Consider the following 16,316-nt stretch of genomic DNA (forward strand, 5'->3'; position numbering starts at 1 on the left):
CCTTTTTGCCCATATGGCATCAAAATATTTGATGAAGTATAAGGGTTGAATTGGGTATTTACTCTGTAACCCATGGTTTGAGGTTTCTTCCTGTTTTGAAGGTATAATAATCCAAAATTTGCCCAATGAATGGGATTGTGAGACAAGTGGTTTCTTGAAAAATTTGTGAATTATTATTATTATTATAATATTTTTTACTTGTTTGATAAATGAGAGAGGCATGAAAAACAAAATAGTTGACACTAATGATTTAGTGAAAGGTGTTTGAATGATTTAATCATTAAATCTACAATTTGAAACAATGTTACATTTATTATTTTAAAAAAAATCATAATTATGTAGAAAATGATTTTTAACTTCCTCCTTTCCTTTAATATTCACACATGTTCATGATTTTTCTAATAAAGGTTGAATTGTTCCAACAATGATAACAAATTTATAATTTTTGACATTAATTAATTATTTTTTTTAGATAAGTTGTTTAAATAGTTATTATATAAAAAATATCAAATCACATTTTAACCTAAATGATGTAACTAGTAGTGGTTAATAGATTAAGATGTCATACTTTTTTTATAATAAATTTGTATCATATTTAACAAAAAGTAACAAAATTTATTTGACTAATGTTTTGTTAATATATCTAGTGACCTAGAAATCAAATTTGGTTAGTGTTTTAATTTTTCTCATTTTTGGTGCTTCTTGTGGGAGGGGTCATAAGCTACTGTTTGGTAATAATTTTTTCACATCAACTTAAATGTGTTTCATTTCAAATTAAAAAAAATGGTACAAAAATTAATTATGTAGCCGACACATGACACATAATCCAGGATCACCGCCTAACGGATTCGAATCCAAGAAGTTAGAATTCATTTTAAATTATATGTTTACCCTACTAGAGAGTCCTAATATTTAACCGAAATGAAAAAAGTATATTAATTTTTTGCTGTTGATAAATATAATAGATATAAAAATTTAAAGATCTCATTTTATTAGATGATATTTACAACTAAATCATAGATCTAGCATAAACTGGTATATAATAATTTAAAATCTAATCTAATTACAAATTATAAGATGAACCCATATTGAAAAGGATGGCATTTTCCTAATTTGAGATCAATTGGGTCCCCAACAGCTGAGGTACATCACTTTTCTAAGAGATTCCTCCGATTGCTTTGCCCTCTCCTGATCTTCTGTTCTCATGACGGCCGGAGAAGAAAGCTTATTGGCTTGAGAGAACATACCGAGATTGTTCTTGGCGTGTTGATGATTAATAGATCTGATGGCGTAGTTCCACCGGCAGAAACCCATCTGGTCTTTTAGGGCTTCAACAACTCCAACGCCGGCCGCTGCAGTCCAAGCTCTTTTCACTGAACTCATTCTATGATTTGATACAATTTGATTTTGGACACTGAATTCGAACTGGGTTGTTGAAATCTTGCTTGTTTGATGAAGAAACCGATGATGATGATGTGTTGTTAATTGTTATATATATATTGATGAAGAGAGGCAAGAACACTGTTTTGCTAAAAAAAACAAGAGGCTGCCAATGGTTTCTTTTAGTGGGTTAAGGAGAAGACAGGAAGGAATGACTTTTTTTACCCATATGGTATCAGTATTTGATTAGGTATGATGGGGGTAGAATTGGACATCTGCTATTGTGACTCATGGTTTGAAGTTTCTCTCCCATTTTCAAGGCTCGTAAATCAGAATAATCCAAACAATGGGGAGAGAGAGACGGTTTCTTGGCAAATTCTCAAAGTTTTTTCTTTTATTTATTTTTACTTGTTGATAAAAGATAAGTACGCAAAACAAAATAATTGATGTTGACACATTTTTTTTGTTTTGGATGATGTTCAAATTTAATTGTGAATTGATTTTGATGAATAGGAGCTCTATTTCTTTTTATGAGTAATTAATTCTAATTAAATTTAAATAAAAATTATATATATATATATATAATTAATTAGTAAATGATACAATAATAACTAATGATCTAAATAATAAATTATACAAATAATTTATAAAAATAAAACTTTCAACAACAAAAATCAAGTGATTATTCAATTTGTTGAGGGTTATTCTAAATACGAACTCAATCGATTTATCATTCTCTAAACCTAATTTTCAGATATTTGGTAGACTTATTTATGGTATTTGAACATAATCTTTAGGAACAAGAAGAATCAAAAGATTTCGAGTCAACATCTTCTTCAGATATTGATTCTTCTTCGCCTTCTTCGAAATCTTCTTGTTCTTCTCGACAAGTATTTCGAGTAAAGAGGAGATTCAAGAAACTATCATAATGGTGAGAAAGAAAAAACGTGACAAAGATATAATGACTATTCATAACTCGGATAATTTAAGGAATTATCTGCACCACAATCTTCAACAATTCAAACTACATAGGCTGTAGTGGTGGAATTCGACTGGCCCTTGAAGCAAAATCGAAGCTAGAGCTTATTGATGTATCATGTATTGCTTCCAACTGAGCTAGAAGAATTTGATAAGTGGAGGAAGACCGACTGATTGGTCCTCTCATGGATCCTTAATACAGTTACAAATAAAATTAAAAGCAATTACTTTTCTACTACAACTACATTAGATCGTTGTCTACTAAAAAAGCAATGGATAAAAAAAACATGAAACCATATTCTCTTTTAAAATTGTTATATGGATGTTTGGGGTCCATATAAAGAAAGTTCACTTTTATAGTCCTTTTATATTAACAATTGTTAATGATTATAGTAGATTCACATGAATTATTAAATGCAAAAATCTTTTATCCAAACATTAATTGAATTATATGTAAGGACAAATAATGGCAGTGAGTTTATATATAACGAATGTTAATTTTTTTAAAAGAAAAATAAAATTTTACATCAAAAATGTGTGTCTACACTCTTAAAAAAATGGGGTGGTAAAAAGAAAAAAATACATCATCTTCTTCAAATAGCTCGGTCATGCATGTTTCAGGTCAAAATGCCTAAAATATTCTGGCCATTTTTAATATTAATGGCAACACATGTTATTAAAAGAATTCTTTCAAAAATTTTAGAATGAAACAGTCTATATCACATTTTTTTAAACAAAAACCAGATTATTCTATTTGAATATTTGAGTTTTTAGATGTTTATGTTATATAATAACAATTTTTCAAATAAAACAAAATTTGAATCAAGGGGGTAAAAGTGTCTCTTCTTAGGTTATCATTCGGGACAAAAATGATTCAGGGTTTTTGATTTAAAACAAGAAGCTATTATTGTTTCAAGAGATGTTGTTTTCATGAAAGAATCTCCCCTTTCCACAAAACTAAAGTTAAAGAAAAAAAAGTCTTATAAGCATGATGCTAATATTAACCAAATTGTATTTTATTTGTATGATTCTGAAACTGATCACTAATAGTAACATAGAGAACACTCTAGAAGAGTCAAACAGAAAAAACAAAATATTTTTGAACCCCCAAAACAAAATATTTTTGAACCCCAAAGTGAAATCACACATTCACAAAGAACAATTTGAGAATTTTCAAACTTTTTTTCATAAGATGAAAATTTATTTTCACAAGATAAAACTTTTTTTCACAAGATGAACAACTAAAAGTAGGAAGACAAAGAAAACCACCAATATGGTGTAATGACTATATAATGAGTTTAAATATTGATTCATCTACAAAGAATAAAAAATCATACACTCCTACTTTTTCTTACACATTCAAATGAAAAAAAAAGAATATTATTTAAACTTTTTAGATAATATTTATATTATTAAAAAAACTTGAATTTTAACTTTTTTTTCCAAAGAGAAAAAAGTCAATTGAATGCAGATGGGTATTCAAAATTAAATTGGAACCAGATGGGTCAGTAGCAAAGTATAAAACTCGATTAATGATGAAAGGATACAACCAAAATAATGTAGTTGATTTTTACGATAGTTTCTATCTGGTAGCCAAAATGGTAGTTGTTCGTTTATCTCTTACTTTAACTGTTGTTTACAAATGGTTTTTACAACAATTTGATGTAAATAACATATTTCTCCGAATTTTAGAAGATTCCTCCATAATGTTATATCAAAACTAAAATAGGTTATGTAAACTTAAAAGAGTCTCTATGATTTAAAATAAATATCTATTCAGTGAAATTTAAAATTTACAAATTGTCTTAAAATTTATGATTTCTTAATAATTGCTTGTTCATAATGAAAACCAATGATTTATTTTTAGTTTTATTAGTTTTTAGTTTTATTAGTTTATGTTGACAATATTATAATTGCAGGAGACAATTTATATCAAATTAATTGTGTGACAATTAAACTTAAATTTATGAAATGTTAAGTATTTCTTAGAATTAGAAATATATTATATTGATGCTGGAATATATGTTAATCAACAAAAATATATATTCTTGTCGACACAGGATTAAGAGGTTGTAAACCTGCTGTAATTCCTATGACAAAAGTGATTATGAATGAGAAAAATAGGATTGTGATATCTGACCCAATAGGTTCAGACGGCTAGTTCCCAACAACTAAGTCAATACATGAATCAACCCTTACAAATTTACCTTCAATGCAGTCTTTCAGGTTGTGCTATACCTGAAAGGGGTCGACTTCTTAAGCTCCACCTTGTGATATACACTTCACTTGTTATGATGATAAATGATTTATGAGAATCAAAACAATTCCGTCTTTTTCCTTCCTAAGTCTCTAATTACAATTAAACATGAGGAAATTGAAAACCTTTATATACTTCGATTAAATTGTTTTTTTCTTAATCACTAGAATCCTTTCCTAAATTGTCCATTCTCCCTAGTATTTTGCCCAACCAAGGCAACATATTACTGCAGAGGAGTGCATATTAATTAGGATCTTGTTAAAATAATCTAACAATATCACATCAAAATCATATTATTAAATAATCGCAAATTAGTATTTTTAAGAATGGATGAAATTGACATATTAATCAACTAGAGAGTTCAAGGTCAAGTGAAAAGTTTTGAGCTATTGCTAGTTGAACCTTTCTATGATGAAATCGACCGGTAAATAAAAAGAAGATATCTATCTTAATATGATCAAATTTAAGACCCATTTTATTAGATCATGTATTTACAACTCCAAACCCGATCACAGTTAATTGGTATGAAAAGGGTGACCCTATGTGTCCTAATTTGAGATCAATTGGGTCCCCAACAGCTGAGGTACATCACTTTTCTAAGTGATTCCTCCGATTGCTTGGCCCTCTCCTGATCTCCTGTCCTCATGACGGCCGTCGCCGGAGAAGAAAGCTTCTTCGCTTGAGAGAACGTACCTAAATTGTTCTTGGCGTGCTGGTGAATGGATCTAATGGCATAATTCCACCGGCAGAAACCCATCTGATCTTTTAGGGCCTCAACTACTCCAACGCCGGCCGCCGCAATCCAAGCTCTTTTCAATGAACTCATCCTTTGATTTGATTCGATTTCTACTCTCTGGGGGGGTTTGCTGACTGAATTCGAACTGGGTTGTTGAAATCTTGATAGTTTGATGAAGAAACCGATGATGGGTTGTATTGTATTTATACATATGTTAATAGAAGAAAGAGGCAAGAACACTGTTTTCTACAAAAACAAGAGTCTGCCAATGGTTTTTTAGTGGGTTTAGAGGTGAAAGAAAAGGAATGACTTTTTTGCCCTATTGTGGCATTAATATTTGATGGTAGAATTGGGAATTACCAAGTGGGCTCATCATTTTGAGGTTTCTCTCCCATTTTGAAATCTGGAAATCATAATAATCCAAAACTATGGGAAGAAAGAACATACTAGTGGTTTCTTGTAAATTTATTTGTTTAATGAATTATTTTTAAATAATTTTATTCATACATAAAAAGGTGAATTATTTGAATAAATTATTCAATTTATATATTTTTTTTATTAAAAGTTAATGTTATGTTATAATTATAATCAATTAAAAAATTGTCAAAATAAAAATATAAAGCAATTCAAAGTTTGGATGATAATAAGAGAGTTGGAGAGGTTTTCGAGATTTGGTTTAAAATAAATTATTAAAATATTTTTTATATTTAAACTTATAATTTAATAAAATTAAAATATAAAATTAATTATTAGAATTAGAGTGAATTGTCATATAAAACTATATTGATTAGACTAAAGTGATAAAATCACACGTTATAATATGAGATAGTAACTGTTTAAAAATTGGAATATGGTTGAATTAAATATTTGTTTTATTAAACTAAAATTATTATATTATTTTTTATTTTGAGATATCTTTAATGAAAGAACTGTATATCTCTTTTTTAAAATAAAAATAAAAATAAAAAATTCTTAAAATGTTAGTTTTGATTTATTAAAAATCAAATGAATGGGATAAAAATGTATTAAATATATTAAAAAATATAAACATAATTTAGATAATGTTTTGACTACTATAGATATATAAATCAAAGATTCTATATTAATTATAATTGAATTTTATAATACAAAATATATTCTTCAGAACATAACCTATTTTCTTAATTGATTGAGGATAAGATATAAGTCAAACAAAATAAATTGAAACGAGAATTGAAGACAAGTTTTAGCGTAAAAAAATTTCTTCAAATTGAGAGTAAAAATCACGGGCTATAATCAACACGATTACAAGTAATTGTTCACTTTAAATATAACTAAATTAGAGTCAAATCAATTGCATCAAAATCACACAATAATGTTAGTAAATAACAACAAAGATAAAAAAGAACAAGATCAACTAACCATATTAATTCTGTAATTCAGTTTTTTTTTGTCAGATTGACTTAAAAGTTTTAGAATACATATCTTCACCGTTCAGAACATATCCCTATAAATAAACAATAAGCTTTTAAAATTTGAAGTCGATCAAACGATGCAAACTCTGACAATACCAGTTACTACCTCAAACTCTTAAATATGTTTTTTCTCTTATTATTTTATAAAATTCATTAAAAACTTAAACAAAAAAATATTCTTCCACATTATATACTGTGAACCTTAATAAAACTCACACACAATTGAGTCTCTCAATTAAAAGGATAAAACCCAACATTTTGTTTAACAAAAAGAAAAATGTGAATTAGATAGAATTTATAAGACAGTATGAACAAAGAGTAAACTTGTTATACCTCAAAATAATACATTTTGAAATTAATTCTTTATAATGCAAAAGAAACTAAGTCATATCATAATCAATCAATCCAGATAATAATCCGTTACTTTATAGAACAAAATTATTTGAAAATAAACAGATTATTTTCAAATAACCCATTATCAAACACAGCTTAGTCAATTTGAGATGATAAGGTTGTAGGGAAGAAATGGATAAGGTGTGATTTTGTAGGGACCCAATAATCATTACTATTAATAGTCAGCCCCTTTAGAAGAAAAAAACAAAATAGTTAGCCCCTTCTAAACTCATTGCCATTACTTTCAAAATTTACCCCCTTCACCTCAACTACTTTCACTTAAAAATAAAATAAAAAATTAATACTTTCTTATCTTCAATTTGGTCTATTTTGAACATAAGGAAAAACAAATTTATTTCAATTTAAAACATTTTAATGATAACCATAGTTTTAAGTAATTACCTGCTTCTAATGAAAATTAAACCCGTAATTTTATTTTATATCTTAGGTTGTTGGGTAGATAAGATTATTACCGAAAAAAAGAAAAAAATTCTTATCCTTCCAATTGTTTTTTTCTTCTTCTTTTAATATTTTTTTAATCAAACCCGTAACTTTATTTTATATCTTAGGTTGTTGGCTAGACAAGATTATTATCGAAAAAAAGAAAAAAATTATTATCCTTCCAATTGTTTTTTTTCTTCTTCTTTTAATATTTTTTTATTACTTGATCCACTTTTATGATGGTTTGATCTTCATGACTATACACAGTAAAAACTAAGATTATGTTAAGAAGTATTAGTTAAACAAATGTCAAATCAATATCACATTTTGTGAAGTCAAAACATTGATCACACATCCTCTTCAATCTCTCAAATTCTTAATTAGTCTATATAAATAAAATGTTTGTTTGAATTATATAACAAATTAATAAATACACAAGTAAAGAAGAAGAATTCATCCCATATATATTTTTACAAAAGGATTTATTCTCTGAAATATACTAGCACCAAAACAGTTTTACTTGATATGACTTATAAGAATCAATTTCTGTAAAACATAGACAAACTTACTAGATAGAATTCAAGCATATGTACAATTAGAAAATTAAGTACTATGAAATAAAAACATATATATCATAAGATCAATTGGGACCCCAGCAGCTCAAGTACATAACCATTCGAAGAGATTCTTCAGCCTGTTTTATTTTAAGTTTCTCGTCTTGCATCTTGGAAGAACAACTAGACATCTCCGCTAATTTGTTATCGCCTGATGGATTTCTTCTGCAATGTTCCGACAACAATTTGCACTTACGACCCGACTCATGATCTTTGACGCTGTCCATCATGAACTCGATCCAACGTTGATCATGGTCTGAAGAAGAAAGAAGAAGAAGAAGAAGGGATGATATTAATGGCTTCAACACCAAGATTGGTCCTTCTGTTATTATATACTAATTCTATCGCATTCCCATCTACATGGGTAATTTTTTCTTTCTTTTTATAATTCTAATTTTCCATTCTTTCTTTTGCTCTTAATTTGTATTGGATAGATTTTCCATTTGTGGGGATTCCATGACAAAATTAGTACTGTTCCCAATCTTATATGTTAATTAATTCACATTGGCAACTTGTCACACTTTTGTCCACCCGATAAAGGTATAGTAAATAATTACAATTAATTAAAGTAACACCACCAAGAAACCCTAGATCATTAATTAAAGGAATCGATCAGTCAAACAAAAGAATAACCTTTGAAATCAACAATACAGACCAAAAATGTTTTAAATTCGATTTTCACGACTATAAGATCATCATGATAATTTTGGTGATCACATTGATATGATTTATGTGTTTTCATTCAATTTTAAATTTTGTTTCTCATATAATTTTAATTAAAATTTAAATGGGTTTCCTTTTTAAAAGAAAAAAACAATAAGACAAGTTTTATTTTGTAATTTGGAAATATAAAAGAAAGCATGTGAGGGTGAAAATATTTAATGTACACGTTGGCTCCATATAGTTTTAGGAAATCAGGATTAATAGAAGCCCCCATGTTTCTTTCCAAAAAATAGCTAGCCCCATGTGACAACTAGCTAGTTAGCTAGCCAAGGGAAAATAAATAAGTTGATTAATAAACTTTAGTTTAAAAAAAAGAAGATAATTATTAATATTCCATGTCCTAGCTTTAGTTAAGTTAAAAGGAGTACCGGATAAGATCAAGTAATTATTAAAATGTGAGTTTTTCTTATTAAGATTCTGATTAAAAAAAAATAAATTTAAATTTGTGTTGAAAATACTTATATCTAAGGTAAGACTTTGTTACGAGTCTTTGACACCCACCAAATTAGGGATATTTCATCCCCGGCTATTTGGCATAAATCATAATGCAACCATTTTGAAAATATAATTTCTGTTTTTTTTATACGGTATAATCACGTGAAAATTAGTTGATGAAGATTTTTACCTATTAGCAGTATGCATGTTATACTATTTTTTTTAAAAGAATTAATATGACACCTCATATGTATGGATGACATTTTAAAATCATCCCACAGTAATTAAACCGAATTGTCCCGTTTGAGGCGATTTTCCCCCAAAATCGAACAAGGATGAGGTGTGGATGGTATTTGTGTCTAGGGATCACAATGGGGCGGTTTGGAGCGGAGAATGCATTTACCATCTCCGCCCCGTTTTAATTTATGGGATTTTTTTAATACCATCCCTGCCCCGTTCAGTTTTTTTCGGTTTCGGAGAATCCTGCGAGACATCTAGGGGTGTTCATCGGTTCGGTTTTCGGGTTCTTCGAGTTTTCGGTTCGAGTTCTTCGAATTTTTATTTTTTTTAAGCAAATTCAAAAACCGAACCGATTTGAATAAATTCGAATTCGGTTTATTCGAATTCGGTAAATTCGAATTCGGTTTATTCGAATTCGGTAAATTCGAATTCGGTTCGAATTCGGTCGGATATTCGGTTTAAACCAAATATAGAACATCACCTACCCATAAGATAATTTTTTTAAAAAGAGTTAACAAAATAAATAAGTTGTTAAAAAGATATTATCTACTTAAATTATAAAAAAAATATAAAACACGCAAACTTAGCTTAACGCTAATGTATATTCGACAATTAAACGACGAAAGTAAAATAGTGTCGCCGACGACAATATATGACAGTTGAGACGTGTTGACAACTAGAGAAATGGGAAAATGAATTAGGGATTATGGATTTAATGTAGGGATCTAGTAGGAGGTCCATGATAATTTAATATAAATATGTAATAAGTTATATAATATATAATAAAAATAAATAATAAAAATGAATTCGGTTTTCGGTTTGGTTTTCGAGTTGAAACCTAAACTTGAAAACCAAACCGAAAACCGTATTTGAATTCGAATCGGTTTAAAATTCGATTCGAAAACCGAAAATGTATTTCGAATTCGGTTTATTCGAATTCGGTGAATTCGAATTCGGTCGGATATTCGGTTCAGACCAAATATTGAACACCCCTAGAGACATCGTTAATAAAAAAAATTTAAAAATTTAAAAATAAAAATTATAAAAATAAAATTATATAAACGAATTTTTTAATATAATATATATTGTAATATATTAAAATTTTATATTATTATAAAAAATAACCTTACCACTCTTATAAAAGATAGTGAATAAATAAATATATATGTAATTTAATATATTTAATTATGTTTATGGTGTTCGGGGCAAAATTATGGTGAAATCGGGTCGGGGCTGGGGACACAAATACCATCCCCGCCCCATCCCCATTCAGTTTCGGAGAAAAACCGTCCCAAACGGGACGGTTCGGTTTTCGCGGGTCGGTTTCAAATTGCCATCCTTATTTGTGTCCCTGTTCCGATCTCACCCTGAACACTATAGACACAATTAAATATATAAAAAATCACAAATATATTTATTAATTATATTTTATGAGGGTTATAAGTTTATTTCTGTATAATAATATAAAATTTTAATATATTATATTAAAAAATTCGTTTATATAATTTTATTATATAATTTCTTATTTTTTTAAAAATATTTTATAAGCGGTGACTCGCGGGAATTTCTCAAAATCGAACGAGGCGATGATGATATTAAAAAAATCTCCAAAATCAAAACGGGACGGGTTTTGAACCTTTTCATTGCCATCTTTACCTATACGACACATTAATGTTCCCGTTTCAACTCAAAACGTTTTTAATTAGAATCGTGACCGAAAATTCTTAGTTCGTTGTCTCTCATTTCACTTGATTGTTATGTTATATGATTTATTTTATTTTTATTTTTATTTTTTACATTTAAAAAAAATAAAAACATGTCACCAAAGTCCACGTGGATATGTCCTACGTGTTAGTTCTTAAGGTTAAGGACATAGAGAGAGAGTTCAGTTCAGCGGATAAGCTAGCTTCATTCCAAACCTCATGCCTCCTTTACCCAGAAGAGAAAAAATGCTCTTTTACTTTCTTCTTCTTCCGTAGTCTCCTCTGCTTCAGAATCCACTTCCGATGTTGAGATTTCTCTCGCCAAAATATTCCTTTACCTTCTTCTAGCATCCCGTAGCTCCCAAAATGGCGGCTGTCGGCTCCCTCTCGCTTCCTTCAATTGGACAATCTTCCAACGGGAGGAGGGTCTCTGTTCCATCACCGATTCCTTCATTTTCTACCAATCATCTCGCCTTTCGGATTCGCACCAACTTTTCCAATCATACCTTTGGAATTCGAACCTCAAACTCGACTACCCACTTTGCGATTCATTGCATGGCTTCTGCATCAGGTAAAAACTCTAGCTTTACTATGATCTATTGTTAGGCAAATCATTCCTTTCAGATTCTATTGTCCACATTTCACCACTATGTTCGAATTCATCTTGAAACGCCGAAAATGTTTTTCAGTAGGATACAGAATACAGTCCCATGATGTTTTTTTCTTGATTTTTCAGATGTGCCCACTGTTTCTGAAACGAAGTTGAATTTCTTGAAAGCCTATAAACGACCGATCCCAAGCATATATAACACAGTACTGCAGGAGCTAATAGTTTTGCAGCACCTGATGAGATATAAGAGAACATACAGTTATGATGCTGTCTTTGCCCTTGGATTTGTGACTGTTTATGACCAACTTATGGAAGGCTATCCAAGAGATGAGGACCGGGTGGAAATTTTTGAAGCATATATCAAGGCTCTAAATGAGGACCCTGATCAATATAGGTCTGATTCTTTGGATAATCATTACTACTTTGACAACATAAGCTGTTTTGCTCATGAACCCTATGTATTTGAATGTGCTCAATCTCACCGACAAGGCCCGTTTAAAATTCAAGTGATCTTGTAAAATGCAACTGATATATCCTTGTGTTTCTTACAGAAATGATGCAAAAAAGCTGGAGGAATGGGCTCGTGCTCAAAATGCAAGTTCGTTGATTGACTTTACTTCGAGAGAAGGAGAAGTTGAAGGCATACTAAAAGACATTGCAGAGAGAGCAGGGGGTAAAGGGAGCTTTAGCTATAGTCGTTTCATTGCTGTTGGGTTGTTTCGCCTCCTCGAGCTGGCAAATGCAAGTGAACCAACCATTCTAGAGAAAGTATGTGGAAATCCCCTTTCATTTTTCTATACTCAAATAGGATTTGCTATTATCCAAGTTTGTAGTAGTATTTAGTTTCACAAGCTCTACCAGATTACGAAAAATATGATCCCTAATTATTGATAGAATTTGATTTAATTTTATTGATATGATTGGAAATGTACTTTCAGCTATGTGCGGCATTAAACATAGACAAGAAAAGTGTGGATCGTGATCTTGACGTGTACCGCAATCTATTATCTAAGCTGGTTCAAGCAAAAGAGCTTCTCAAGGAATATGTAGACAGGTAAAAGCTTTGCCTTCCTTTGTACTCCAATTCAGTCTTATTCTTTGATATATATATAATATAGATTATAAACAAATCCCTGCTTTGCTCAGGGAGAAGAAGAAAATGGAAGAGAGGGCGGCAGAATCACAAAAGGCCAACGAGGCAATTACAAAATGCGTTGGGGAATACCAACAAGTGGAAAGGTAAAAACCGAGGGTACCCTCCAACAATTGTTTTTTTGTTGTTGTCTACTTGTTCTATTGTGATTGAGTTTATGATCTTCGAATAATCGAAACTCACCTTTTACCATCTTCAGCCTGGTGTTAGTATTTTATGCCATTCCCATGCTTCCTAAACATTCTATGCTGTATTCTGGTGTATAATATATAAACCAACAATTTCCTTGAAATGAAATGCAGGAAACTTGATAATATTATCATTTACGCGATTTCATTATTCACAGTGTGCCTGAAAGTAGTCTAGCATATTTATACTGTACCTTTGTTTTCTTATGATCAAATGAGACAAAATACAAGTGAGAATAATAATTCAAAGAATTATCCAGAAGGGACGGATCCTCGACTGGTCATGGATCTGAAGCACTTTAGTTTCCTAGGCAAGTTCATCCTCCAATGGTCCTCCTTTGGCTTAATCTGCCAAAAGAAGTTCCATATATAACTTGTGGAGAAGAGAAAAGGAGTTTGCTGAAAGGACTGGTAAAAAAAACTAGCAGTTCATATAAGGAAAACACCAATGTATAATTTTCTGGCCTAAATGAAATGAGAAATGTCAACCTCATTTGGGATCTTAAATGTGTCAGCTGCTCCAAATTTTCTCCATTGTTCTTCAACTTCTTCCACTTCATAATAATAATCATCATCAGCTTCTTCCTGAAGACTTGGTGGTGATGATGGGTCATTGATACTTCTAGATATGCATTGGGGGGTAGCAAGCATTTTCACTTGACCAAGATGAGAGATCTCGACTACAACTATGTTGTCATCAACTGGGAGCGGTTGTTTCCAAGGCTCACCGTCCATCCTCATAAATGTATGGCCTGCTGCACCTTTGTGAAATTCAAATCTGATCCTGTGAGCCTGCAATCAAATAATAAATATAGCTATATTATTTGAAAACACTTTTTTCAGTCAGATATCTCATCTTCAGTGGATTCAGATGATGTCACATAGACATTGCTCATCCAGATTTAGATCCAAATCCAGAAATGAAAAATGATTTCAAATCAATGTTGTGGTGGTGACCTGTGCAAGACGAATCCCATGGCCCTTTGGAGCATACAAAACAAGGCCATGCCAAGCATCTCTGAAACCAACAACTTCAATAAGACCATCATCTACATATGGCGGAGTGAAGTCTCTCTGCAGGAATCATTTCAGGAGTCAAACATATTATATATAGTCAGTAAGAAAGATAATGATAACATTTGGATCTAATTTTACTAACATCCCGATTTTTCTTCTGGTTTGGTGTTCCCCAAGGATTCAGACCACCTGAGAAGCTTGGCAAGTTGAGACAGACGATAGATCTTATACTGCAACAAGTTTGATGGAAACTTTTAATGGAACACTTAAAAAAACGATGATATAATGGAAAATCCAACTTGTATATAGGATGTTCACCTTGACGGTATAGAGATTTCTTTCCATTCTGATTTTCGGTTCAGCATGATCTTAATTTTCGCAAGCTGACCTATATTCCTAGTTCATAATAAGTACAGATTTAAAGGACAGCACAAAATAGAAAGAGTAAGCCAAAGTCACACAAAAGTTTCTATTTTCTTACTTTGAAGAAGGATGGCAAAGAGGAGCACAAAACCATCCTTGTGTACAACCAAGCTTTGCATAAGTACCCTGGTAACCAAACAATAAGAAGCTTCTGAGATTTAATCATATGTTCCTATTAAGGAAATAAATTATACCTGATTAATCAACTGGTTCTTGAATTTTTCGGGGTGAAGCTTACGCTCGGAATGAAAAGCGTATGACACTTGAGCATCCATTCCTAAAGCATCGAAATAGGAAGTAGATGTTGAAGTGTTTTGCATCCATAATGAGAAAAGAGACAAATGAAACATACCCATGCTGAAATAATTCCAGAACCCTCCTCGAAATGTATGGAAATCGTCCTGCACAAGAATGAATGTACAATCAATCATGGTTTTCTTTCTTCTGCATGCAATTAGTTGCAGAAATGGGTGGAGAAAAATGTGGTGTCTTACGCTATTTTGAGTGTCTGATGAAGAAGTCCTAGAGAATTTATGCATGGAAGGTGGTAGCTGAAGAGGATCAGAAGAAGAAGCAGCCCTCATTTTCAGGAGAATATGCCAACTGTCTATACTAATTTCTTTGGCATTCATCACTTGTTCTAAGAATGCCACCACTGACTTAGCATCAGTTCCCGGATTCCTCTTCCCCTGCAAGTTTTATTATAATTACAAGAATGCTCACCATCTTTAATAGGTAACAACTTATCTTACCCAACCAAATGCAAAAGGGAGGTTATTTCCAGTTCCAAGGGGCACAGAAGCAATTGGTGGCGGTTTAGACAATTTAAGATCTGAAACAACACCGAGAACCCACCCAGCTGTTCCATCGCCACCAGCAACCTATACATGTTACACGTACATTCAAAATATGTACATTTATATATCACAATGCAATCATATGTAAATGAAACTTACAATGATTTTCAATTTGTCAAAAACTTCTGAAGCACATTTATCACCATTGTTCTTCAGCTTCTCTAAGTTTAGATAAACTCTCCTCAATACACTGTCAGGAGTTTCTTCATGCAAATCAATAACCTAAACATTGGAGCCATATAATTAATAGAATTCTATAGCTAGATGTTATTGTTTCATGGTGTGATCAATATCACCTGATTTTTGTTTAGAAGAGAACGATATGTGAGGAGTAGATCCCCGCCCAACTGACCCCCACTTTTGGAGTTAATGAATACGAGAACAGGGCACGATGGTGCAACTGTTTGTTCCTCTGAGTGAGGAACAAGATTAAGGAAATGATCAGGGATGTAGAAGTTGTTCAAGAAATCATGTAATTCATGAGTGCCCATGAATGATCTTGTTTAATAAATCTTGAAACTTGTGCAACAGAAAATGAAGAGAAGGCTGCTGGCGAGATTTTAATTAGAAAGGAAAAAACAATGCAGCCATGAGAAGAGAGTCCAAGATGGTGGTCTAAGGAAGAAGAAGAATCTTGGAAGGTTTAGAGACTGGTGCAAGATGGAAAGGATATCTGAGATTGAAGATTTGTTTTGGTTCCGTTGATTGGAAGAA

General features: G+C 31.2%; 4 protein-coding genes across 4 annotated transcripts; 1 reads left to right on the forward strand and 3 right to left on the reverse strand.

Annotated features, from left to right (window-relative positions):
* Positions 1-1,117: 1,117 nt before the first annotated feature.
* Positions 1,118-1,513, reverse strand: LOC124940433. Its single transcript, XM_047480951.1, has one exon. It carries the CDS (start codon positions 1,381-1,383, stop codon positions 1,120-1,122), a length of 264 nt encoding a protein of 87 aa, XP_047336907.1. The 5' UTR covers positions 1,384-1,513; the 3' UTR covers positions 1,118-1,119.
* A 3,581-nt stretch (positions 1,514-5,094) lies between these two features.
* LOC124940536 lies at positions 5,095-5,552 on the reverse strand. The gene has a single exon (XM_047481062.1). The coding sequence runs from the start codon at positions 5,439-5,441 to the stop codon at positions 5,175-5,177; it is 267 nt and encodes an 88-aa protein (XP_047337018.1). The 5' UTR covers positions 5,442-5,552; the 3' UTR covers positions 5,095-5,174.
* A 5,996-nt stretch (positions 5,553-11,548) lies between these two features.
* LOC124937992 (protein THYLAKOID FORMATION1, chloroplastic-like) lies at positions 11,549-13,436 on the forward strand. The gene is made up of 5 exons (XM_047478340.1): positions 11,549-11,925; positions 12,091-12,358; positions 12,516-12,732; positions 12,903-13,018; positions 13,111-13,436. The coding sequence occupies exons 1-5, from the start codon at positions 11,721-11,723 to the stop codon at positions 13,205-13,207; spliced, it is 903 nt and encodes a 300-aa protein (XP_047334296.1). The 5' UTR covers positions 11,549-11,720; the 3' UTR covers positions 13,208-13,436.
* A 325-nt stretch (positions 13,437-13,761) lies between these two features.
* Positions 13,762-16,131, reverse strand: LOC124937993 (diacylglycerol kinase 5-like). The gene is made up of 11 exons (XM_047478341.1): positions 15,899-16,131; positions 15,702-15,824; positions 15,498-15,626; positions 15,240-15,434; positions 15,098-15,146; positions 14,940-15,022; positions 14,804-14,871; positions 14,641-14,718; positions 14,465-14,552; positions 14,263-14,379; positions 13,762-14,097 (listed from the first exon to the last, which is right to left on the reverse strand). Exons 1-11 carry the CDS (start codon positions 16,091-16,093, stop codon positions 13,771-13,773), a joined length of 1,452 nt encoding a protein of 483 aa, XP_047334297.1. The 5' UTR covers positions 16,094-16,131; the 3' UTR covers positions 13,762-13,770.
* Between the last annotated feature and the right edge of the window lie 185 nt (positions 16,132-16,316).

Source organism: Impatiens glandulifera, chromosome 5 (assembly GCF_907164915.1).
Source record: "Impatiens glandulifera chromosome 5, dImpGla2.1, whole genome shotgun sequence".
NCBI lineage: Eukaryota > Viridiplantae > Streptophyta > Magnoliopsida > Ericales > Balsaminaceae > Impatiens > Impatiens glandulifera.

Excerpts from the sequence above, each read along its gene's own strand:
- LOC124940433 (XM_047480951.1), bottom strand. The coding sequence starts at position 1,383 with ATGAGTTCAGTGAAAAGAGCTTGGACTGCAGCGGCCGGCGTTGGAGTT.
- LOC124940536 (XM_047481062.1), bottom strand. The coding sequence starts at position 5,441 with ATGAGTTCATTGAAAAGAGCTTGGATTGCGGCGGCCGGCGTTGGAGTA.
- LOC124937992 (XM_047478340.1), top strand. The coding sequence starts at position 11,721 with ATGGCGGCTGTCGGCTCCCTCTCGCTTCCTTCAATTGGACAATCTTCC. Across the intron at positions 12,359-12,515 it reads GAGGACCCTGATCAATATAG|AAATGATGCAAAAAAGCTGG; the intron begins GTCTGATTCTTT and ends TGTTTCTTACAG. Across the intron at positions 13,019-13,110 it reads CTCAAGGAATATGTAGACAG|GGAGAAGAAGAAAATGGAAG; the intron begins GTAAAAGCTTTG and ends TGCTTTGCTCAG.
- LOC124937993 (XM_047478341.1), bottom strand. The coding sequence starts at position 16,093 with ATGGGCACTCATGAATTACATGATTTCTTGAACAACTTCTACATCCCT. Across the intron at positions 15,435-15,497 it reads TCCCTTTTGCATTTGGTTGG|GGGAAGAGGAATCCGGGAAC; the intron begins GTAAGATAAGTT and ends TAAAACTTGCAG. Across the intron at positions 14,872-14,939 it reads AGAACCAGTTGATTAATCAG|GGTACTTATGCAAAGCTTGG; the intron begins GTATAATTTATT and ends TTTGGTTACCAG.